Raw genomic sequence first — 25533 nt, forward strand, 5'->3', positions numbered from 1 at the left:
TAGCACAGATATTGCCGCATTGACACACAAACTCATGTGCATCCTATAAATATGGACAGTGGGCTGATGTGGGTATTTAATGATTTTTGGTACATTTGGAGACATTTTGGGAGCCTGAGTTGGACTGTACTTTCAGGGAATATGTGCTTATTAATACGTACAGTTATGGTACTAGCTATATATGTATTTGTCTAATGCATAGAAGCCACCCCCCAATATTTTTATTTTTCAAATTTACCAGTAGCTGCTGCATTAAAATGCATAGTGTTGATTCCCTTCTTATGTGAATCCCCTTTCGGGTTAACCTTGTACAACACTTAGAAACCATAAAATAAAGACACGGACACCGACTTAAGTTTGGAAATAAAAAGGTCCTTTTATTTTTGTTATTATTATTTTTTAAACTATTTTATTTATTTTTATTTTCTTTATTTTCTTTTATTGCTATCAAGATCTATCAAAAGTTTCTATCAACAATTTGGACCTTTTTTATATAGGTGGCGAAGAGCAGGGCAGCCAGCTAAAACCAACATAAACCAATAAGGTGGAAGATAGTCTCCTTTCCACCAACCCAAGTTAAAACCTTATCTATTGGCCAGTACTATCGACTATAAATTAACTCAATACCCTCTGGACTCAAACGGGTCAAGCCCTTTCAAGGCAAAACCTGATACTCCTTACTAGAGCATCAACGAGTCTGATAACGACGAGGGAACCAAGGCTACATCGCCAACACTTAAGTACCGTATGTTTAACAACCATCTGACTGCCATGCTCTCCCACCACTCACACACCTCGTTCCTCGTGACAAGGAAGTATTGCAACTGAATATACTTAAAACAGGGCGGGTGGGTGGGTATCCGGATCCAGAAAACAGGAAGCTCTCTCCTCCTCCACTGCTGGATATATTCTTTCCACGACCACTCCCACCTCATCCCAATTGGCTGATTCCATCACAGACTTAACGCCTAATGGTAAGTAACATTATCAGCTCACAACACATGCTTTTAAACTCCTTCGGCTTAATAGCCTCTCTCACACTTCCCACCCTAGCCTTATACTCTAGTCAATAAGTTTTCCCAGTTTTTTGTGGTAAAATTAGGTGCCTCGGCTTATATTCGGGTCGGCTTATACTCGCGTATATACGGTAAATGGAAAAAAGCTTCACACATACAAAAGTAATATTTCTAACAAATACAGTCCGGATGTTGTTTAATGATTTATTCACAGTATTTAAACATTAAAGGGCATATTCAATTCCGATCCCGCTTTGCGGGATCGCGCCGGAACGGCCACGAACCTAATCCGCGGTACCGCAATAACGTGGATTTTCGTTCGCAGCCCATAGGGCACTCGGTCCACTTATGCAATGTGTAACTTCTTTGAACTACTGCAGATTTACCTAATTTCTAGGGAAATGTCCTACACTAAATATAACTTAAGAGAGTGTGGGGATATTGTTTGTATTACGTGTGCTTTTGTGTGTGACACTTTTATTACATTGTGGATCCCATTAAAAGTATAGGACTAAACCTAGCTGTCAGTCATTTTGTACAAATGGCATTGCGCCCCTCTACACATCAATGAACACCCTAAAAATGCACCATTTCCATCACTTCAACTCTTTTCAATAACCCCACTCCGCACAATGAATTCTTATTTTTGTATTGTTCTAGAAAAACTGGGTGTACCGGGTCCGTCCAACTCCTCTCCTTGGCCTGTGCAAACTTCTCAAACTCCGCAAATCTGCCATCATGTGCTATGGAGGAAATCTAGACGTACTTGAGCAAATTGAGGCACATAATGAGACCAAAGCTGATATTGTGCTTTACTGCAGCCGCCACAATTCGTAAATGATTTCTGGTGCGTTATATTAGATTCAGTCCATGGTCTCTGCTTGAGTCTAACTGAAACAAAGAAGTTAAAACTCTAAATATTTTCAAATTTAAAAAATCAATTTCAAATTTAAATTGATACTAAGATAGCAAGATTAGCTAATTGCTAATAGCCTTTGTGTTGTTATCTGGTAAAAATAGACTAAATTAAATATGTTTCTAAACAATTTTTTGTGTGCTGACAATTTCAGTGACATGTATGAGTTTAAACACCTTGCAGTGAAGAACTTTGCTGCTAGTTGACCCTTAATACTACATAGACATCTGACACGTTTTTTAATGTAAAGATTTTTTAATGCAATGTAATGTTAATAAATAATTTCTTCTTACAGTGACTGCTAAACTGATATGTCTTTTATTTGCCTTTATTTATATAGTTCCTACATATTCTTTAGCACTTTACAGATAAACTGTATTAATTCACATCAGCACTTGCCCCAGTGGAGTTTACAATCTGTATTCCCCACCACATTAAGACACGCTAATGTTATTTTCCACAGAAGCCAATTACCACCATGTTTAGGGACTGTGAGAGAAAACCAGAGCACTCGCAGGATACCCACAAAACTCGGGGAGAACATGTGTACACAGATAGTGCCATGGTTGAAATCTATTCCATGATCCCAGCACTGTGAGACAAAAAGGCTGATCCTTCATCATCATCAGCTATTTATATAGCACCTCCAATTCTGCAGCGCTGAACAGAGAACTCACTCACATCAGTCCCTGACCCACTGGAGCTTACAGTCTAAATTCCCTAACATATACACACACAGACCGAGAGAGGCTAAGGTCAATTTTGATAGCAGCCAATTAACCTACCACTATGTTTTTAGAGTGTGGGAGGAAACCAGAGAACCCGGAGGAAACCCACGCAAACACAGGGAGAACATTCATGACCCCAGTGCTGTGAGGCAGAAGTACTAACCACTAAGCCACCGTGCTGACCCTTTCAATAGAACCTGTAAACAACAACAGAGGCAGCTGTTGAGGATTAAACCAATATTCTTGAGAATGCAGCTTACCAGTTGACTAGGTCCCACTGATGTTATTGAGCCAATAAATGACCAATAGTCTGGAATCCCTTGTTCCTAGTAAATTTGAATTCAAATAAATTTTGCCTTAGCCCACATTCTGGAGGCTTCCATTGACAGCTGCTTTTAAAGACTGTACATAATTACATTTAAACATGTCCTGAAAGATAACAACAGCATATATGACACACCTGATGTCCCACATTCCTGATGAGATGTGAGGTAAACCATGACGTGCAAAATGATAAAACATATTGTAATAAATTAAATATTTCATGTATTCCAATTACTTAAAATAAACTTGCCATGTTATTACACCATGATACCCATAGTGCTCATCATTGGCCACATATGTTGTCTGCAGGGTATACATTCGCTTATGAACAGATTTTACAAAACTATTATGTCATATTTGGTCATACAAAAGATTACACCTGTGAACCACTGTCAGTTTTTCAGTGACTTTGGATAGGAACCTGGAACAGTACTGTACGTTCTATATGCTGGACTCCTGTGTCTGCTCCTGGATCAGTTGCTTTTTAAATCTTGGAAACAGTGAAGCTTTTTCCCAGAATTCCTTGGCCACAAAATAATAGCATAGACTATCGAGGCAGCAGTTCAGATCGCTAAGGCCTTGTGCGCAACGAACAAAATCATTAACAACTTTTAACACTGAACATTCCAACTTCATGGACTCCAGAACAAACCGTATAATATTTCCAGTCCCTGAAGGTAAGAAACAAAGCAAGAAAATGACAAGATTAGCAGACACTATATTGATTGTTTTCTGTATGTCCTTCTCTTCATTAGCACTCAGTTTGTCCTTTCTTTTCAGAGTCCTTATTATTTCTGTGGAGCAGAAAGTTAATATGACCATTGGAACACAGAACCCAAGAATGGAAAAGTACAAAGTTCTATTTAAAGGTTCTGCCGAAGATTTTCTGAAACAGATTTTCCCGTTGAATTGTCCTTTCATAAGATCCATGTAGATGCGTGTAGCTATAAAAAGAAGCCAAACAATCCCACAGGCCACTGCCGCCTTCTTCGGGGAACGAAAAGCTCTTGCTCTCAGTGGAAACTTTATGGCCACATATCTGTCTACCGATATTAAGGTGATGATGGCAATGCTCATGTACATGTTCATAAAATAAATAGAGGTCTGAACACTACAAAGTGCTTTTCCCAATTCCCAATCTCCTCTGATTGCATAGATGCGGAAAGGGGTGGTAAATAACAGACAGCAATCGCTAAGAAGGAGGTTCATCATGAATACTCTGGCCTCTGTCCACTTCTTCATTTTAAAGCAGAAAACCCAGATGGCGAGTGAGTTAAATAATATGCCAAGAATCATGACGATTGTATGTAGGATTTGCAAGAAAAGGTCTACATCCTTGTTTCTTCCGGTGACATAGGAGCAGGTTTGGTTGCTGTAATTTCCTTTGAGAAAGCAAAAGATTAAAAATTAAAAACAAAAACAAATTAGAGATCATGCTAATAAAACAAGAAATATGCCGCATTCTATAAACAATTAGTAAGCTGGTATTATGGGGAATTAGACACAATTAACATATTTGCTTGAATTATTTAACTTACTCAAGATCAATCGTAGATAATTGCTAAGTTGTTGATAATGCTTACTGCACATTTGTACTTTCTTAGTAAATATAACCCATTGCCTTAATTTAACAAGTTATGGGCTTGATTCATTAAGGATCTAAACTTAAGAAACTTCTTATTTCAGTCACCTGGACAAAACATTGTTACAATGCAAGGGGTGCAAACTAGTTTTCTATTTTGCACATAAGTTAAATACTGACTGTTTTTTCATGTAGCACACAAATACTTGATAGTTTATTTGTACACTGAAATTTAAAGTTGATATTTGTGTGCTCCATGAAAAAACAGTCAGTATTTAACTTATGTGTAAAACAGAAAACTAGTTTGCACCTCTTGCATTGTAACATGGTTTTGTCCAGGAGACTGAAATAAGAAGTTTCTTAAGTTAAGATCCTTAATGAATCCTACATGTTCGTCTAGCAGCAATGTTTGTTGCAAGAGACTTTGATTTTTTTAAACTAAAATATAGGATTCCTTATTACACTTGGGGACAAAAAAACATTTTCATCACTACAAAATTCCCTTTCAGCATATACAAACTGTGCAAATAGTCCCAACACCCCCAACCCCCTGACTACCCCATTTTGAGAGAGATAATTATGGCAGCTACATCTAAAACAATTCTGCAATGGTAAAATACCCAGTTTATTACACGTTAAATAATATTTAAGTGACATGTTTCACAATACATGCTTTAATTTATTGGGAATAATTACTTTAACTTTACCTTTATTATTATTATTTTCTTTTATTTATGAGACGCAAAGGGTCCGCAGTGCCGTACATAAAGTATGGGATGAGAGTACAGGGTAACAAATACATGGCATATAGGGTAGTACAAAAACAAAGTGCAACAAGTACCAATTTAGCAGAGAAAGGTGCAAAGGGCAAAGAGGTAAAAGTGAATTCCAGTGTACAGATAGAAAAGGAAGGAAAGGAGGAAGGTGGAAAGTGAATAAGGGGTTGAGCCTGTGCCTTGTGCCCAGTAGAGTGGGCACCACTTACAGTATCAGGGCAGAGATGGAGAAGTGGAGGCACAGGAGAAGAAGAAAGATAGGGGCAGGAGTCAAGTGATGAAATGGAGAGAAGAGGCGGAGGGCTAAAGGCCAAGGAAAACAGAAGGAGGAGGACACGAGGAAAGAGGGCCCTGCTCCAGGGAGCTTACAATCTAAAGGTGAGGGGGAGAATGACAGGAGACACAGAGTGGTAAGTTGGGGGGAGGGACGAGGGGAGAGAAGCACAGGAGTAAGCAGTAGGGGACAATGTATAGTAAGAGTAGTATAGAAGGATAGAGAAAAGCGTTGGAGGAGTACAAGGTTAGGTGGAGGAAGGGTAGGCTAACCTGAACAGATGGGTTTTGAGGGAGCGTTTCAAGTTTGAAAGGCTGGGGGAAAGTCTGTTAGAATGGGGGAGATTGTTGCAGGAGAAAGGGGGCAGCATGGGAGAAGTCTTAAATGTGGGAAGGAGAGGTGGTGACCATATGGGAGGTGAGGTGGCGGTTGTTGGAAGACCGTAAATAATTTAAATAATACTTTAAATAATAAAGGTCATGGGCAAAGTTTGCAGGTTTAACACTCCTAATGCTGATACTTCATGATACAGTAGTTCTACATATTGATATAGTGTAATATGGGTTGCAAGAACATCCAGTAAATATTATAAATGCAACAGTTACTAGTGAGACTACTGCAGAATATCAAGAATAAGTTACTGTTATGAGAACTGGAGGTAACATGTGTTTTGCTGATTCACTAAATAAGTTATGACCCAGTGAGTTGCACAACTGGGCAAATCTGTGAAGGCTAGACAACATATGTGAGTTCTAGCTGCAGGATCTCCAGGGATTAGTCTTATAACAGGCCGCTCACTTGTAATTTATGCTTTCTTTACTCTCTGCTACATAATTGACTCCCTTTGTGTGATTAACTGTATAAAATTGCATAAAGTCACATTATGTATAATCGATTAAACTGTAGAGACTGAAAATCACTTGCACTGCCTTGGCCTAAAACTTAAATGTGGGACCAATTAATTTGGAGCCATCCTTGAAATCTAAGTGTAAAGGTTGCTCTCTGACTTTTGCTGTATGAAAACAATGTATTCAGGGTAATATTTGTGGGAGAGGGGGAAGAGCATACATAGAATAAACCTTTCTACAAGAAATGGAAGAGTATTTTATATATAATAATTTAACCCTTGGGTGATGCAACAAACACTACAGCACAATGTCATTCCAGAGTTACTGTTTTGAAAAGCTTCAAAACACTGCAATAAAATGTTAACACTTGTTTAACCAGTGTGCTGAAGTTATCTTCATTCATTTCACTTACAGATGTCTGTTATTTGAAAGCATCTGGCAAGTAATACATTCAGGTGGAATACCATTTATCTTACCCACTTCAAATGCATCACAATCTCTAATTGATCACTAACATTTTTTTACAACCAACAGTAAAAGCAAGATCGTAAAGATTACCAGTGGTTGACGAGAACAACGTTGCAGAGGTCACAGCCATGTGTTCACCAATGGAGGTATTTCTATAATATTAAGACATTAAAAAGTTATCTATGCCAGTATGAAATGTATGTGCACTGATGATACCATTGTTAGGTAGAAAAACAACTTACTTCAAATCCATGGTCTTTGTGTACATCCAACAAGAATCAGCGGGAATTCACTGCAACATGGGCTGATAACACCAATACAAATCTTTCTAGAAGAAAAATTCAAAACAGCTGTACAGCAGGGAAAGTACAGAATTACAGATTAATTCACCACGTTCTTCCTAAAGAATTTTTCAAAACCACCCACTAAGCAGTCAGCTCTGTAAGTGTAACACATATATGCCAACTCTCCAGGAATGTCCGGGACACTCCTGAATTCCTGGTAGGTCAGTGGTATATATATATATATATATATATATATATATATATATATATATATATATATATACACGTACCAAACCATCGAAGTGTGTAAGCATATCCCGATACCTCATCACCAGATATTAAATCCAAGAACTGGTTGAGTGGTTATATAACCAGAAAGAAATACCAAACCAGAGATAGTGTTTTCAGATATAACAAGCAGTGCACACCATTCCCACTTTAGTGAATAACTACCAGTTTTATAATCTTTGAAGCAAGCTTACCTGTGTAAAATCCAATGGGCTGTGCCAGGTATGCTTTCTTTTAGGTCCACATGGTAGCCTTGTACCTCTAAATTAAAAGAACACTCCTTGTTTTCAACGCTGATGAAAATGTTCTATGACTCTCTCCTAGTCCACACACTACCTACTGTATATAATATATATATATATATATATATATATATATATATATATATATATATATATACATATATACACACACACACACACATATATTGTTATGAGCTTCTAGTCGCTATCCAATAACGATATTGTCCACTTCCAGTGATGTGGTTCCAAAGCACAATGTGATTTAATAGCAAAAAGTAGCAGAGTAACAATCCAAATAAAATAAGTACAGCCGTTACTTAGCAGGCACCCTGGATCCAGTATACAGTCATTCAGTCCTGAAGTCTGTGGTCAATGTGACTGAATATTGGTCACAGAACCTCTGCTTATATACAGTCAGTGATACAGTGAAAACAATACAGATGATTTGGCATGTTTCCATAGGTTCGGGCTTCAAGATGGTCCAGTATAATGCAGGTCATTAGCCAGTTCAAACGATGCCATCCAAGGGTGCGGGTCAGCTCTTCAGAAGATGCATACTTAATCTTCCCGCCAAGAACTAGTTCAAACTTGTCTATTAGCATTACACACATAATACCATACACAATCATTTATTCCCTATAATCCATAACCAGCATATGCAAGGTGCGATCCTTTTCGGCGATTGAACGGGACGTCTGCAGATAAATTGGGGATTAGAATGATACCAGACATGATATGTTTCCTGTGACCCAGGGGCGCGTTGGGCCGGGGGGCAGGGGGGCATCGGCCCCCCGGGCCGCTCAGTCTTTCCACTGTTTGGGCCGGCCACCCCCCGTGGATGCAAGTGGTGCATATTTCCAGCGGCGCACAGGCAGCCGCATCACACGACACGCGATGCGGCCGCGTCAGCGCACTGGTGGCCGCATCACATGACACGCGATGCGGCTGCGTCATAATTGATAGTTCACCATAAACTCTGCTATATTCCAGTACAAATAACTATGTGTTGCAACTACTTTTAATGTGAGCTAATTATAAGTGTATATATGCGTGTATAAGTGTTTGCATGTTTTGCTGTTGATTACGCTCCTGCACGCCGTAGCGTGCTATTCGCATAATTTTGGATATTTACAATCGGATTGATAGATATTAATCTGAAATGACCATATCAAATTATCTGACTTCGACTACTATATAATATATATATATATATAGAAAGGATGTTGATTCAGCGCTCCCTATACCTAAGGATCTGTATATATTGCAGCCACACGGGGACTGGAGGGGAAAAGGGGATGGGGAGGGGGAAGGATAGAGGGTAGCTCAACCCTTAGACAAAGTATATATATATAATGAAGAGGAACAGCAGTATTAGTGGTGGAAGGAGGCAAAATTAACAACTTCATGTTTTGCATGATAAAAAAACGAATTCAGATTCACAGAATTAAGTGTAATTAGTGTCTGGTGCAAATGTTTTTGAATAACGAAGGACACCCAATGGGTCATTGCTATATGTGTTCTAAGTATTATATAAACTGTAATCAAAATAGTTCCCCAACTCAGACCAGTTTAAATTCAATTAATATACACTAAGGAAGTTTTTCATTACAGCACATTGCTTCTAATGGCTTCTCCACCGAAGGCCTATACTTTTAAAGAGACCCGGACAAGTGGTTTTGCCGATAATCTTCCCACCTGTAGTAAAGCAGCACCCATGTACAGTGCGTACATGCCCCACTACCCCAAAGATCTTCAACCAGCCCCAGCGGGATATAGCCTGGTTGATTTTCACAGGGAGACAACGAGCATGGCAATCCCCCTGCTGTAACAAAAAACAGCCCCAGGCTGGCCAAAGAAGGGCTAGTGCCTGTATGTAGAGGGGGCACAAACAAAATATCTCCCTTTCCAGATTCTACCAGGCTCACACTGAAAAGCGCTGATGCACTTCCTGATACATTTGGACTGTGGGAGCCAGTGTAATTAACATGATTTGAACCCTTGGACCCCAACACAGTGGTCCTAGTATAATGGACAAGGGTCTATAAGGCCCCTACTCATTACCAAAATAATTAAAAAGAATGCACACACATATTTCCAAATGAAGCAAAATTTAATAAAAGACTTCCCAAAAACTTGTTCATCACTTTATTAAATAAAAAAATGAATCCACTGTAATCCAAATGAAAAACAAGAGCAACATCTTATTTTCTTCCTTCTTCACAACTCAACCACACACTTGTGAACAACCAATATAAAACGACTAGAGCTGGGAGTCCTCTGGTTTCCCTTTCACTGTCAGCCAATCACAAGCTTTATACCATGGTGACGGCCGGTGAAGGGGAGTCCCAGAAAATTCCAACTTTGATCATTTTAAAACCATCATTCATAGTGAGCGGACGGGTCAGATAAAGGAAGGTATTATTTTATCAATTAAAGTTTTTTGGGAAAATTGTGTACGTGTTATTTATTTTATTCATTTTTTGGTATAATGGGCAGGGGAACACCATGGTAGAGGAGTAGATGACCTGACCCCATGGTCTGAAAAGGGGCATACTAAACTTTTTTGAATACATTTTTTAAAAAAAGGGAGTGAAACGTAAGGTTAATCATATGTAAATTATCATGACAATATTATGGCAGGTTTGTGCAATTAGTATCTGAATATACATCAATATTCCCTTGTTATAGTCAACATCTGCTAGTTAATATAATACAATGTTACAGTTCATTGGAGGGCCAAGGGGTATGGGACAGTTGTAGTGAAAATTAAAACGTGGGAATGAGGGAATCACAAGTAACACATAATTAGATTACATAGTAGAGTAGTAGCATTCAGTGTGACTCTCAATGTTGGCACACCTAATTCCATTGCCTTGTTTTGTAAAATTGTATTTGTAGGTCTTCCAGTAAATTCCTAGTTTCATACCATTTTCAGTATTGCAGACAGTTTTTAATGTGTTGTTTAGTTCGTAAAGGCATTTTGTCAGTGTAATTCCCAGACTATAGAAAAACCACAGGACCTGCCTTTCTTTAAGAGTTGCTTCCGACCAAGCCACATTCAACAAGTAAAAAAAGGTTTTCACTAAATATTGTTAATGTAGATGGATTGTTATGGGTCCAGACTTGCTTCTGATAGTATACAAAGCACCCCCTTACTCTGCTAGGTAAGTCTGGCTGTAGTGTTGGGTATTCCTAATATAGTACTCTTTGTTGACAGAGGAATGACGTAAGTCTTTTGTTGCACAATTTTTTATTTGTATTTAGAATCTATTTATAGTGGGGGTAGGGCATTCCCATAGCAGTGATACAAGGATAAATTGGGTCTTCACATCTGTGATATTTAGATGTGTTAAGCTGGTATTGTGGCTCTTGGAGGATGATTAATATCCTCTACAGGATACCAAAAAAAGCATTTCCTTGTGCATACTTGCAGTGAGAGTGCATAAAATATAGTAGAGCCGTTATCATTGTATCAGTCTGTAGCTGTGGAAAGAGCTCTAACCCCTGTGCATGCCTGTTCTCAGAGGGAAGTGTTTTGTTTCTTACTGTGCTGTATATGGAGTTACTCAGTCTAGACTAGTGAGCTAAGATAATACTTTGTAAAATGTTACTCATGTGGATAACTGAAGGATGTTATTGTTATTGAATTGTATTATCATATACTGATAATGGAATGTTATTATATGTGGATGCATCGGAGAGGACATACAAGGATATCATTCCCACCATTCACCAAGTGTTAAAAGGTGAGATGTGTGACCACGATGAAAGTCCATATGTCCTAGGATTGGTATGAATAAAGAATAATAGCTATTGAGGTGCCATTTAATTTGTTCTTCTAGCCATGTTATCAGTATCTTGGTGTCCAGTACTTCGGGGGAAGGCGGTGGATTTCCGCTTTGGGTAGCTGCAAGAAGTAGGTTAAGCTCATGTGGAGCAGGGAATGATGTTCTAGCAATAAACTGGTGTATGCATCCTAGATCTTGATGCAATCCATTATGTATCTATATATGGTAGCTTGATTGTATAATTTGCTGCTAGGAAAATTAATTCCCTACAATTTTTATATTTTTGTACTGTTATAAGATTCGCTTCAGAGAGGCTGTGGTTATTGTGATGTCATTTTTTTTTGCTAGATTACACTTACCGCTAGACGAGGCAATTACTACTGCTATTGCATTTTCCTTGACTTTCCTTGCCTAAATGGTGTCCATTAATTTTATTTTTCTGTATTTGTTTTAGTAAACAAGGCATTTGGTTGTTATGAGCTTGCCTGTTACGATCTCACCCTTAGAATTGCCCTCATTCAAGATGGCCATAACTGTGTTATGAAAATTCCAACTTGGATCTCATTTCCTGTTTGGGCCTAGAAGAGGCACTCCCTGTTTTGAAGCCTTTGCTTGAGTATTGTGTTTGTATCTTTGCTAGATGCTTTCACAGAACATTGCTCCCTCTTGTGATTTAGATTGCAATTGCTTGATATTTCTACCAGACCTTTATCTGCCTTGAGACTTTGGATTTCACTTGTTGGATACTTATATAAATATATCAAAATAAATCATGTTTACTACAGAACTACCTGGCTATTGTTTTCCGTTTATGATACCAGAAGTGTGACAGCACTTCATAACCATACTGGTAGGTTAATTGGCTGCTGACTAAATTAATCCTAGTATGTCAGGTGCGCACCCAGGGGGAGGGGGGGTTCTTAGTCCCCAGAAACCCCTGTCCTCCCTGGGGTGCCGGAGCTTGCAGTGACTGGCCTCTGGGTCGCTTGTATACACCCAGGGGAAGCTGACCAGGGTTGCCAACTCTGAAATGAAAAACAAGCAACCGTTGGGCTTGTTTAGAAAAACAAGCCCAAAACAGGCCCAAACCAATCCTAAAAAGTCCCCAAAAAAATCCCAACTTACAGGGCACCGTCCTTTTCTATAACACTAATTTTCTACACTGAATCTCCATTTAGAAAACCTTTATAAACACAAGAGGACACATTTATACACTGATATGGCAAATAAAACCGCAAATACTGTAATTTAGGACACTGGTATGTCTATACCACACAGCCCCATGATATAACAGTATAAAATAGGGCTCTGAAAGCAGACTTCTGACATGAGCAGCTTACTGAATGGGAGGGGAGGGTGTTATTTAGCAGTGTTACCTGCTATAAGTGCAGTGATCGTGTGTCTGTCACAGCACTTATCTCAGTAGGTTGTTGCAGATCCGTCTTCCTGTGATTTATTCCACGTCCTCCTCTGACTCCGCCCACCCACAAAGCGCCACTTCATTGGAGGAATTCTCTGCACAACCCGCCCACAAAAAAAAAATCTAAATGCACCAATCACAAAATGGTAACAGAGAAAAAAAACAAAAAAAACCGATTATGCAGCCTGAGGACTTGGAGAACGAGTCCAAGCCCAAAAACAAGCTACCCGCAGCAGTAAAAAAAAACAAAACCTGCAACCCCACAAAAAAAGAAGCTCAATTCAGCTTGTTATAAGCGGAATTGGCAACTATGAAGCTGACCTGCAGTCTGGCCCCGCCCCTTCTTCCCACCCTGTGTGTGATGCAGGAGGTAGAAGAAGAAGGTTAGAGTGTGTGTGTGTGTGTGGTACCCCAAAGCCCTGTTGAACGGCACAGAGGAAGTGCATAAACGCTTTTAAAATGCAGGGCTACAAGGGGTTAATTGTGCTCCTGAAAACTTGTGCCCAGGAGTGATTGACAGGAGGAGGATGAAGGCCCTGATTGGCTGGGGGAGTAACAGGAAGAGAGTGTGCAGGAAGGAGGAGGAAGAGAGAGCAGCATGGTAGAAGGAACAAGGGGGGCTGAGGTGCAGCCGAACAGAGAGAAGATAAGCTGCTGTCAGAACTGGTGACATTGCCAGCAAAGCGGATGGAGAACAGCTGGGGACATGCAGCGGGGCGCCAAAGACAGTCTCCACTAAAAGAACCCTCTCAAGGTAAAACCCTAGCCTGCAGTGTACTGCACACACCCCAGTGTCAGAGGGAAGAGTGATGAGAGAATCTATCCTAAACTGACATTGCATTCTTGTACAAGGAAGGCTACTGTTCCCTTCTTGGGAGCTTTTCCCCCAGATCATACCTTACACAGGCTGCAGGGAACAATTAAGACTGTCATTTCAGCTAAAGCCTGTGTGTGCTAATAAAGATTCACTGACTGTTGAGAGAACAGCGCCATCTTGTGGCTGAAATGAGCAACAGCCCTGCTTTCTACTATAATACTTAACCCTTGATGGAAACCTCTGCAGGACATTGGAACACTACCAAATTCCTGTGCACAGGTCAGCCCAGGACTGAGTGGAAAAATATGGTAACGTTACCAGAGATAATATTGGTGCACCAAATGTTTTAGATGATGTTAATGTTATGAGATTTACCTAAGAATTGATTTATTAATATTGAAGGTGTGCCATTCAGTGTTAGTGTTACCGCTGCAATTCAAGTTAACTAGAAGTAGATGCTACAAGTGGGGCGCCTGACCCATAGGGAATAGCACGGTACCCCAAACACCTGAATAAGAAGGAGCCCTCTAGTGGGCGCGGCAGTGACCGTAAGAGTCTTGATGGGTTATTATTGATGGTTTTTACATCATCACCAGTCAGATATTGTTAACGTGAAAGTAGTAACTGTGATTACCAGTGTGCCTTATTAGACAATGTGCATTGAAGATGTTATCGTTATTCTGCCTTATACTCACCAGGTGTATGTCATATGTTAAATGCTATTGTGCTCTATGCTGATCAGACGCATTATTTTGTCATTACTATTGAGCTGAAGGGGTCAGTGGCGCGGTGTCTTACCAAAACTATCCTTACCTCATTCTCAATAAACCCAAGTTGTTTGACCAATCCTTGTCCCTTTCATTGAAGTATTTATCTCCTGACCACCGGATATCCGAACAGAAAAGAACCTGACTCGTGTCTGGAGGACAAGGTAAGGGAAGGATTCCCATCAGTACTCGACCACCACATGTGTGTGACAGTTTACATGTCTGTGTGTTTCACCCTGTGTGTGTTTGCAAGTGTGACCCTATTCTGCCTAAATTGGGACAGATGGGAGATATGCATTTGTGATATAGTCTGACTATTTTAGTTAGATAATTACCAGCTGAAACAAGCCACAAAGCTCTGTAAATTGCTAATCAGCTGGTGCCAAAAACCCATTTCATCATTATTTTCCATGAGGCAGCAAACACTGAATATCATTAACATTAGCATACAAAACAGTATATCACTTAAAAGTACAATACATACAGACCACCTAATCTGTGTAGTAATACAGTAATTTTAATGTATGTACAGTATAACATTTGACCATGTCTGAAGAATTGATAAACAGACAAGCATCTTAAATAGAATTTTACATAAGAATACTCAGTAAGCGGGGTTTGTCACTATAGGAACATATACAGCACATAACGTTTATGTTAAAGAGCAATATTATAAAGTGTACAGGACGGCGCTGGTATGTGTTTAGTTTCAAGAATGATTCTCTGTATGCAGCATTTATGCTTAACAGCATAGAAGTATTTCATTGTATGTTAACCAGAATAATCTACAATAATCTTTCAGGACATATGATATTTGACCACATTCACTATGACTGCAGTGTGTTACTTTGCTTATCATTTATTGTAATTATAACTGTTCTTTTATTCAGTTTTTAGTGTCACACTCAGGGGCGCACGCAGGGGGGGTTTTTGGGTCTTCAGAAACCCCTCCCCTCCGGTAACGAAGTGCCTCACATAGCGGCACTGTACTATACAGCAGCCGCGGCGCTGTCATAGAAGCGTCCGTGGCGGTGCTGTATTGTATACAGCACCGCCGTAGATGCTTCTTTGGCAGCGCCATGGCTGCTGTATAGTACAGTGCTGCCGAAACGGAGCTGCTTTTTTTTTGGAGTGGGGTGGAAACTCCCCCCTAAAAATCCTGCGTGCGCCCCTGACACTAGACATTGCAATGCATACGCATTTTGATGGACCAATGAAATGTTGTAAATGTTGTAAAATTATAGCCACACCCCCACACATGCTGGTCACGCCCACTGGTGGTGTCACGTGGAAACCCCCCTCTTCAAATCCTGCGTTTGCCCCTGTATGAGTGTTATGGAGCTTAGACTGTAAGCTGTAATGATGATCTAAAGGATGTGAATGACAAATCCTCTCCGTACAGCACTGCTAAATTGGTGGGGAAACATAAATAGAAGATGATGAAATATAAATATATGATGATGATGCTCTTTTTGACCAAACCGGTACCATTCAAAGTATAAGTCTTCAGGATAGAAGTGCACACTGAGCAATGAGATAAAGTTGTATATTATCTTTGCATAGAAATGGAAAAAAGCTTCATACATACAAAAGTAATATTTCTAATAAATACAGTCCGGATGTTATTTCATGATTTATTCACAGTAATTAAACATTAAGAAGGCTAAACCAACCAGTTTTTTAGCACAAAGATGGAAATGTTTATTTAATTGCAGGGTGTGGTACTAAAGGGTAGGAGGTAAACTTTACAGTACACCTCTTAAATATGTTTCCATTTCCCTGCATATTCAGACGCACTTCTAATGTGTGGAGGCTGCATCTAAGGGACAAGAGGAGGCCTGGATTATAATGTGAACTGGGCTGACCATTGAGACACATCAGTACAAAACCATGGTGGTTTGCAGTGCACTTCGTAAATGAGCTCCGTTATATCTGTTGACACAAGTAGACCAACTCTGAATTTGCTTTTTCAGCAACATAATACTCTATACCACAAGACTAGGAGAGGTTCCAGGAACCAAGCCCTGAGTAGGAATGGTCATTTTGGAATAAAGATCTAGCACTAATGCACCTATTTAGACTGTATAGTGCATTTACAGGGGGTATGTCTACTTTTTGTCTTTGGAGAATCCTCTGAAAAGTAGATGCGCTCCTATAGTAGGTTTGTAGGTATGTGCAAAAATCAGAAGATGTGCAAAAGTGTAGATGTAACACTAAAGTCCAACTTCCTACCATTTTATAACCAGCCCTTTCAATAAATTGCAGCTTGGTTTATCCTCTTAAATTAACAAGAGAGTGAGGATACATCTAGATTGTCTTTATTACGTGTGGCAATCTTTATGCTTTAAGCTTTGTGTTAAACTGGGCAAATTTCAACAATCTTACTCTCAAGAGTTTCCATATAAGAATCCCCGAGACCTCAGGGGCAACTCAAAGACAAGGCAGTTGAGACAATTGTCTTAGCCACCAAGGAGTTAAAGGCCTTACTTATTATTATTATCGCAGATTTTGTAAGGTGGCACAGTGCTCCGCAGTGCTGCACAGTAGGGAAAACAGGACATACATATAACAGGGACATACAAAGAAGATAATATAATAGACATATCTGCCTCTTTGTTGTGGTCAGCAGCTGTTCACAATTACACAAATGTCCCCTTACTATATGCAGCCTACTTTAAACAGCGTCTTCACTGAGCTGTGCTGCATCTCCAGCCGCAATCAGGCACAAGTATAGATACATGCAACTCTGAATATGCTGGCCCTAGAATAGTGGAGGCAACTACCATATATACTGATCATAACAATCTGCAGTATCTTCAATCCAGACTTAGTCTATCTTTTTCCCATTTCTTGCAGGGTTTTTTTTTTTGCCCCGGTTCAAAAAAATGCAAAATCAGATTCCCTTTCTCTATCATTTGATTACAATGATTCCAATTCCTTGGATGAACTCACCAATATATTTGATCCTTCCTGATTTCTTGCTTCCGCAATCATTTCATGTCTTGTCAGGGGAGGGAAAAAAGCAAGTTGGGTCCATACAGTGATACAGTCATAAAAGTGAAATTCTCACGTTCAAGCCAAAGGGGAGCCCTTTTCTAGCCTTTCCTGCTTCTATTTCCAGAGCATCTCTAAGGGCTAGATTTACTAAGCTGCGGGTTTGAAAAAGTGTGGATGTTGCCTATAGCAACCAATCAGATTCTAGCTGTCATTTTGTAGAAGGTACTAAATAAATGAAAGCTAGAATCTGATTGGTTGCTATAGGCAACATCCCCACTTTTTCAAACCCGCAGCTTAGTAAATCTAGCCCTAAGTCTTTTACTATACTGTAAACTTGGAAGCTGTACTTTTTTCAGCTTGAGCTTCCATTTAATTAATTTATATCAACATTTTAGCTTTTATGCATTTCTATTGTATTCAATTTTTTCCTCAGCAATATCTGTATGTGGTCACCTTTGTGGTGGACGAAACTAGGACCAAACGGTAGCTAATCAGAGCATTGTAATAAATGCAACACTGAAAATAACAGCCCTGCCCTATAAACATGAAAAAAGTATATTTGTAAAATATGTATCTAAAAACAAAAGCATACAGTACATTTAGCCAAGGTGTCGGCTTCATATTTCTAAGCTACATAAACGAGGGGCTTCCTGCCACAAAGGGAGGAAGCAGATTTTAAAAAAGGCAGAAAACTGATAAAGATATATAAAAGTACATCTTACATGGTAGATCTGAGACATAAAAGAGTAAAATATTGCATAGGAAGACTTACATGAGATAGCATCATGAAAATCACTAACGTTGATAACTACATCCTATGCAAATTAAATCCTATATATAAAAATCATTGGTCTATTTGTTTGTCTGTCCGGTTATTCATTAGGACACCCCTACATCGATTGGGACGAAGCCAGCGCAAGGTGGTCCAGTTGGATCCTGGCCAGGTTTTAGGGGGGGGGGGGGGGTTAAGGTCCAATTTGGACCTCCCGTTGGTGTATGCTGGGCAGAACTTTGACCTGGGGAGCCTGTTCTGTGCCTGCATTTGGACACCCTTGCACAGATTGGGATGAAACCAAAGCAAGGTGGTCCCATTGGCTCCTAGCCAGGTTTTAGGCAGATTAGGGTCCCGGTCGGACCTCCTGTTAGTATATATCCTGGGCAGAACTTTGACCTTGGGAGCCTGTCCTGAGCCTTCCACTGGATGAATGTGGACAAAAAATTTCACAGACTGGTAACATTGGATCCCAGAAGACATACTAGGGGGTTGAGGTTCTGATCGGACTTCCCATTGGTATATGCCGGGCAGAACGTTGACCATGGGAGCCTGTTCTGGGCCTTCCACTGGATGGATTTGGATGACATTTCATTAAAAATCAAAAACAACACAGGGCAGCCACCTCATGCGTGTGTTGGAATAGTTGCTATGCTGCTCTAACTCAATGATAACTTAATAACTTTAGGATTTAAACCCAGGCAGCACCTGATACTTCAGCTAGTATCAACTATACAGCTACATTAAAAAATTATATTGTACCTCATAATAATATTTTGGAATATCATCTTTTATGGTTCTGTGTCAGTGTTCTTAATTATTGATTCTAACATTACTCAGTATCTGTGAAAATTTTTGTTATGGTACTATGTGTTATCATGCAGATGCCCAATGCAGATACTACTCAATGTGTTAGTACTCACTGCAGAAGAGATATTATCCTATTCGTAAACATTACAATAATGTGATAAAAATCCATTGTTATACATTAATATGTTGTGTAAAATAGGGTAATGTAATCAGATACACTGGATAAAAAATGTCTTATAAATAGAAAGGAAACTCCCATTCACCATATTAATATATATATATATATATATATATATATATATATATATATATATATATATATATACACACATACACAAGTTAACCCGTGCATGATACTCATGCATTCTAGTCAAATCAAGCTACTTAAGGTCTTAAAAAGGTTCTTGTCATGCATTTGGAACTAGCCCAGGCCTCCTCAGGGGAAGAGCGTTAGTTCCCGACGCAAGCGGCCTTTTTAATGTGTGTTCATTAAGGTAAAATTACCTCACGAAAATGAGTTTGACCCCTCAACTCATAAATTTAGCCTTTACTACCCCTCCCACGGTGTGAAGGGGGGGTGATGGAAGTTAACTGACTTGACTATTCTAATTTTTTTGTCAAATAATGTCAGTATACCAAATTTCAGGTCAATTGGATGAGCCCTTTCTGAGAAAATAGTTTTTTCCACACACACACACACACACACACACACACACACACACACACACACTAACACACGCCTCTACACATGTGTGTTCATGAGGTAAAATTACCTCACGAAAATGAGTTTGAGCCCTACCAAATTTCAGCCCTTTTTGAATTTTTTTTCCCACACACACTAAGAATTTAGTAGGTCAGTGTATAACTCTGCCCAGCAGGTGGCGCTGCAACTTGTTTTTTTTCCCACACACAGACGCCACTAAGCATTTATATATTAGATATATATATATATATATATATATATATCACCTCCACATCATTTGTTTATCCCTCTTAAAATTAAATGGGACTTGTCTTCCCTTCAGCAGTCAGTACGGAAATGACAAGTAATGCGAATAGGTGGTCGTTAATTCATTTAAATAATTGATCTAATATAGCTGAAACGCTAATGTTATCAGCTGGAGAGATCAATCCACAATCAGTCAAAAGCGGCTGTATTGTACTGATGATAGTCACTGTGTATATTTGCTCCCGTTCTCTGTCACCGACAAGACATACGCCTCTTAAAGGGCATATCTACATCTGCATCCATGTCCAACTAAGTTGCAATTAGAAGAACACATACTTACAGTGCCTATGCTTGCACGCTAGTTTCCTCTACACATTCACCTCTAACGGAGCCCCAATGTGTTGTGGAGGAAGTATCATGTGTGAAAGTCTTTGTGGTCTCTAATCAGCAAGATTATGATCTTCCAGCAAATTGCAACTTTGTTGCTTGTAAATATATTACAGCACTGTAATAGTAGCAAAAAATGTTTCAATTCTATATAGTGGGTTTAGATTTCCAGCATTGAGGAACAGATAGACTGTTGAATTCTTTTACTATGCAACAGAGAGCAGACACCAATTTATATAACTGGAGCTCAACCTATAACACGTAAAAGTAATTTTAACTAACTGTAATCTGCTGAACACTTTATAAAATGCATATATAGTGTCAGTAAATTCTGTAACAGTATATTTATAATTTGTTGGGCTAGTGACTTTTGTGAATGAAGAGTCTTCGTTTAATAGCTGCATGCCTTATCTGTGTGGAGTTTGTATGTTCTCCCTGTGTCTGCGTGGGTTTCCTCCGGGTGCTCCGGTTTCCTCCCACACTCCAAAAACATACTAGTAGGTTAATTGGCTGCTATCAAAATGGACCCTAGTCTCTCCCTCTCTGTCTTTCTGTGTGAGTGTGTGTCTATATTAGGGAATTTAGACTCTGTCTGTCTGTGTGTGAGTGTGTGTCTATATTAGGGAATTTAGACTGTAAGCCCCAATGGGGCAGGGACTAATGTGAATGAGTTCTCTGTACAGCGCTGCGAAATTAGTGGCACTATATAAATAAATGATGATGATGGCTTTAGCCACATTTCTTAAAATGCTCATGGCTTGCATGACGTGAAGGAGTTAGAGGACCTCATTTGGGGGTAAATGTATTAATGTCCGGATTCTTCAACTCCGGCATGTTCAGCGTCTTCGGCGATTAAATTTAAAGCGGTGCTGCATTGTAAAGGGAAGTCGGATGTTTTAGGCGCATCCAACAAAAAAACACTATCATGCATGTGTAGAAAGCACCAAATCCGCCTGCATCTAGGACACTTGCGCCTAAAACAGACTTTGCTTCCGACTCTAAATTAGGTCCCGAATGAACATTTTTATTTATACTGAGCACGCAGTGGGAGTAACAAGCCTCAGTATAAGCTTTCATACAACCATATAGCTTTATATAAGTTGTAGCATTATTAATGTTTTCCATTCCTCGATGAAGGAGTGAATCAATGCTGAAACTTTAGATTATTAACATGTGTAACTACAAATCATGTCTCATTTGTGTTTATTCTCAGTATGCTCCAGTATGTGACATAGACATGTGAGATGTTTGAGATGGCTGGGATCAGAGGCGGAACTAGAGAGCTGTGGGCCCCGATGGTGGGAGAGAGGGAGGAGGGAACCAAGGCCTCCCCCTGACCCTCTGTACCTGTCATGGGTCCTGGTGCACAGCACCTGCTGCACCAATGGTAGTTTCCGCCACTGGCTGGCCTATAATGGTTCTACATGGTCTACTGATCTACACTGCCTTTGATGTAAGGAAAGATAAGCCTAGATTAGATTTCACATTGTCGCCCACCTACTTTTGTTCTTCTGCCTGACGTCAAGTTTTCCTCTCATCAATACTCCATGGCCCAACTTTCTCTATTTCCCTTTCAGAATGTTTATAAATAAATATTATACACACACACACATATATATATATATATATATATATATATATATATAACACCCAAAAGGTTCTTTAAGCTAACCAGCGCTTAATAAAATACAGTGACCACAGTGATATAGTATGTATAATAATATACTTAAATGAAATAGGGAGCTCCCCAGTAATTCAACACCTGTCTGCAAGTGTCATGCCTAAGAGATAAAATACAAAAAGAGACAGGGGGCTCCACACATAGTGTATTACAAGTGATATACAATATAGAAATGTCTCCACAGATAAAAAATCCCCGTACCAGATATTCAATTTAGTAGAGCCAATAGAAAGATCTAGCTGACCGTACTAGGGATCCACCTCAGGTCTGACTATCGGGAAGTCCTTCCAAACGTGAACCATATGGTGAGTGAGAATCTGCGGACTCAAATATAGCCACAATAGTGTGATACCATAGAAAAAGAGACCATTCAAGTCTCAAAAGTGCACAATTTTAATGGCAGCATATAAAATCAATGCCCGTACATTAAGCACAATAAAAACAAGCTTATCTGTCCTCTGGCACAATCATAGAGAATAAGGGTAACAGCCGGCAACACCTCAGACATCCAGTAGTGAGCACAGGAACCAGGTAACTCTCCGACGCGTTTCGTCTTATAAGTAAGACTTTATCAAGGAGTAAAATATACTATATCTAAATCTCTCTCACTCTCTGTGTGTATATATATATACACATTATATATATATATATATATATATATATATATATATATATATATATATATATATATATATATTTTTTTTTTTTTTTTTTTAAAAGTTAAACATTTTTGTCCATTTTGTCCTCAAATCCCAGCACTCATGCAGAATATACTGCTGTACAGACAAAAAGGGCCTGATTCATTAAGGAACTTAAATTAAGAAGTTTCTCATTTAAGTCTGTGTCTGACACAAGTACATCCAAATTCAATCTTGATATTACCCAAAGCAGTGATTTCCCTCAATAACATATCCATCCCATAGAACTACTACAGGTTTGGTCATTTGCAGTATTCAATAGGTGACATGATTCCACAAATTCATCGCTGAAAAATGTTTATACCTGTTTATATCTCCTTCCTGTAGTGAAATTAAGCAAACTTCTCTGTAGTCCATTAAGAAATAAAATTAAGTGTTTGGTCCTAGTGGAACTATTTCTGATTATGGTTCACATTGTGAGCACAGTTCTGTGTGGGTGCTGGGCTCCGCTGTGCTGTGTCAGTCTGGCAGTGAATCTTAGTGCAGCTGACTTATTGTGATACCAGACTGTCTGACCTTACGTTCACGGTTCCCGCTACACAGCCGCTGTGGGACGCAGGGCTATGTGGGACAGGACAGATACAGGGGGACTCGAGGCTGTAATATACCCGTCCTGACAATCTGGGTCCCATTGTATCTGTCCTGCTTCCTGCCAGCTTGTGCATCATTGGTCTAGATCAGGGGTTGGCAACCTTTTTCTGTCAGTGTGCCGGCTAAAACCTCGTCAAGCCCAGGTGTGCCAATATGTATGTATGTATAAATTAGAGATGGGCGGGTCCGGTTCTCCGAGAACCGAACCCACCCAAACTTTGGGTATCCGAGTACCGAGCTGAGCAGCTCGGTACTCTCCCGCCCATTCCGAATCCAAATCGAGGCCGAACGTCATTGTGACGTCATCGGATCTCGGGGCTCGGTTCTCGCGATACTTCAACTTTATAAATACACGCCTCCACAGCAATCCATCGCCATTTGACAGCGGGAGAGAGCAGGGTGTAGTCATAGGCTAATTAGAGCAGGGACAGAGAATACAATATTGTTCTTGCAATTGCTCTAACCAAAATCGCTAGTGCAGAGAGGAGGATAGAGGTTTATTATTTTTTCTTCATATTTGGCACTCCCCAGCGCTTTTGGGGTGTCCCCCATAATTGTGCATAAATATTTCTGGCTGTCAAAAGTCATATCTGTCAGCAGTATCTACTAAATAATTTTAAGCACTCCTCAGTGCTTTTGGGGTGTCCTCCCTAATTGTGCATTAATATTTCTGGCTGTCAAAAGTCATATCTGTCAGCAGTATCTACTAAATAATTTTTAGCACTCCTCAGTGCTTTTGGGGTGTTCTCCCTAATTGTGCATTAATATTTCTGGCTGTCAAAAGTCATATCTGTCAGCAGTATCTACTAAATAATTTTTAGCACTCCTCAGTGCTTTTGGGGTGTCCTCCCTAATTGTGCATTAATATTTCTGGCTGTCAAAAGTCATATCTGTCAGCAGTATCTACTAAATAATTTTTAGCACTCCTCAGTGCTTTTGGGGTGTCCTCCCTAATTGTGCATTAATATTTCTGGCTGTCAAAAGTCATATCTGTCAGCAGTATCTACTAAATAATTTTTAGCACTCCTCAGTGCTTTTGGGGTGTCCTCCCTAATTGTGCATTAATATTTCTGGCTGTCAAAAGTCATATCTGTCAGCAGTATCTACTAAATAATTTTAAGCACTCCTCAGTGCTTTTGGGGTGTCCTCCCTAATTGTGCATTAATATTTCTGGCTGTCAAAAGTCATATCTGTCAGCAGTATCTACTAAATAATTTTTAGCACTCCTCAGTGCTTTTGGGGTGTCCTCCCTAATTGTGCATTAATATTTCTGGCTGTCAAAAGTCATATCTGTCAGCAGTATCTACTAAATAATTTTTAGCACTCCCCAGTGGTTTGCGCTCAGAATGGATTCAAAGCAGTCCACATATGATCTGAATGAGCAACCAGGTTCTGTCACCAGTCCTGATGTTAGTGTTCCCAGTACGTCATCTGGCCAAGGCGATGTCAAACAACAGAGTGTTTTCAAATTAGTGCAAAAAACAAAAAACAAAAATTTTTTTACTGTATTGAAGCGAAAAAGAAGTGTAACTGAGCAAAAGTTAAGTGACGATAAAAAAAAAATTGCAAGCATGCCATTCTACACACGCAGTGGCAAAGAGAGAATGAGGCCTTCACCTTTGGCTATTAGTGGCAGATCCCAAAATGTTACCCAGCCTACAATTGGTGCACAACTACTGTTACGCGTCAAAGCCGAGCTGCAAGATAACAGTGAGGCATTACAGGAGAATATTTGCTCTGATTCACAAATGACAACAATCCCTGTGGAGAGTCCATCCAACAGTGGGATGTCTAATCGTGAGCATTCTGCTGATGTGTGCCTTAATAGCCCGAGTGTAGCCGGTGATACCCAAATTGAGGATGCCACTTTGGAATTAGAAGAGGATGAGGGGGAGATTTGTGTAGGCGACGAGGGCGCTAATGATGATGTTGATGATTATGATGCAGACAGATACCAAATTGCCTTTCTCAATTTCTATTTATATTCTAGATTATATAACGGCTGAATAGTTTTCTATTTTACTCCTAGTGGAGAGAGGATCTGATGCAGACAGATACCAAACTGCCTTTGTCCATTTCAATTTATATTGTACAGTATATAACGGCTGAA

At 39.6% G+C, this 25533-nt stretch overlaps 1 protein-coding gene across 3 annotated transcripts in view; it reads right to left on the reverse strand.

Moving 5' to 3' along the window:
• Window positions 1–351: 351 nt before the first annotated feature.
• Window positions 352–25533, reverse strand: part of LOC142143662 (G-protein coupled receptor 35-like) — a 40093-nt gene continuing 14911 nt past the window's right edge. For 2 of the 3 annotated variants that reach the window (XM_075201683.1, XM_075201681.1), the window contains 3 exons: window positions 7175–7260; window positions 7023–7084; window positions 352–4366 (listed from right to left, as the gene is read on the reverse strand). In XM_075201683.1, coding sequence (XP_075057784.1) covers window positions 3426–4366; window positions 7023–7084; window positions 7175–7200 — 1029 coding nt within the window. In that variant the 5' untranslated portion in view covers window positions 7201–7260 and the 3' untranslated portion in view covers window positions 352–3425. The remainder of the gene's footprint in view (window positions 4367–7022; window positions 7085–7174; window positions 7261–25533) is intronic. The other variant, XM_075201684.1, reaches the window with a different exon arrangement.

Source organism: Mixophyes fleayi, chromosome 3 (genome assembly GCF_038048845.1).
Source record: "Mixophyes fleayi isolate aMixFle1 chromosome 3, aMixFle1.hap1, whole genome shotgun sequence".
NCBI classification, from domain to species: domain Eukaryota; kingdom Metazoa; phylum Chordata; class Amphibia; order Anura; family Limnodynastidae; genus Mixophyes; species Mixophyes fleayi.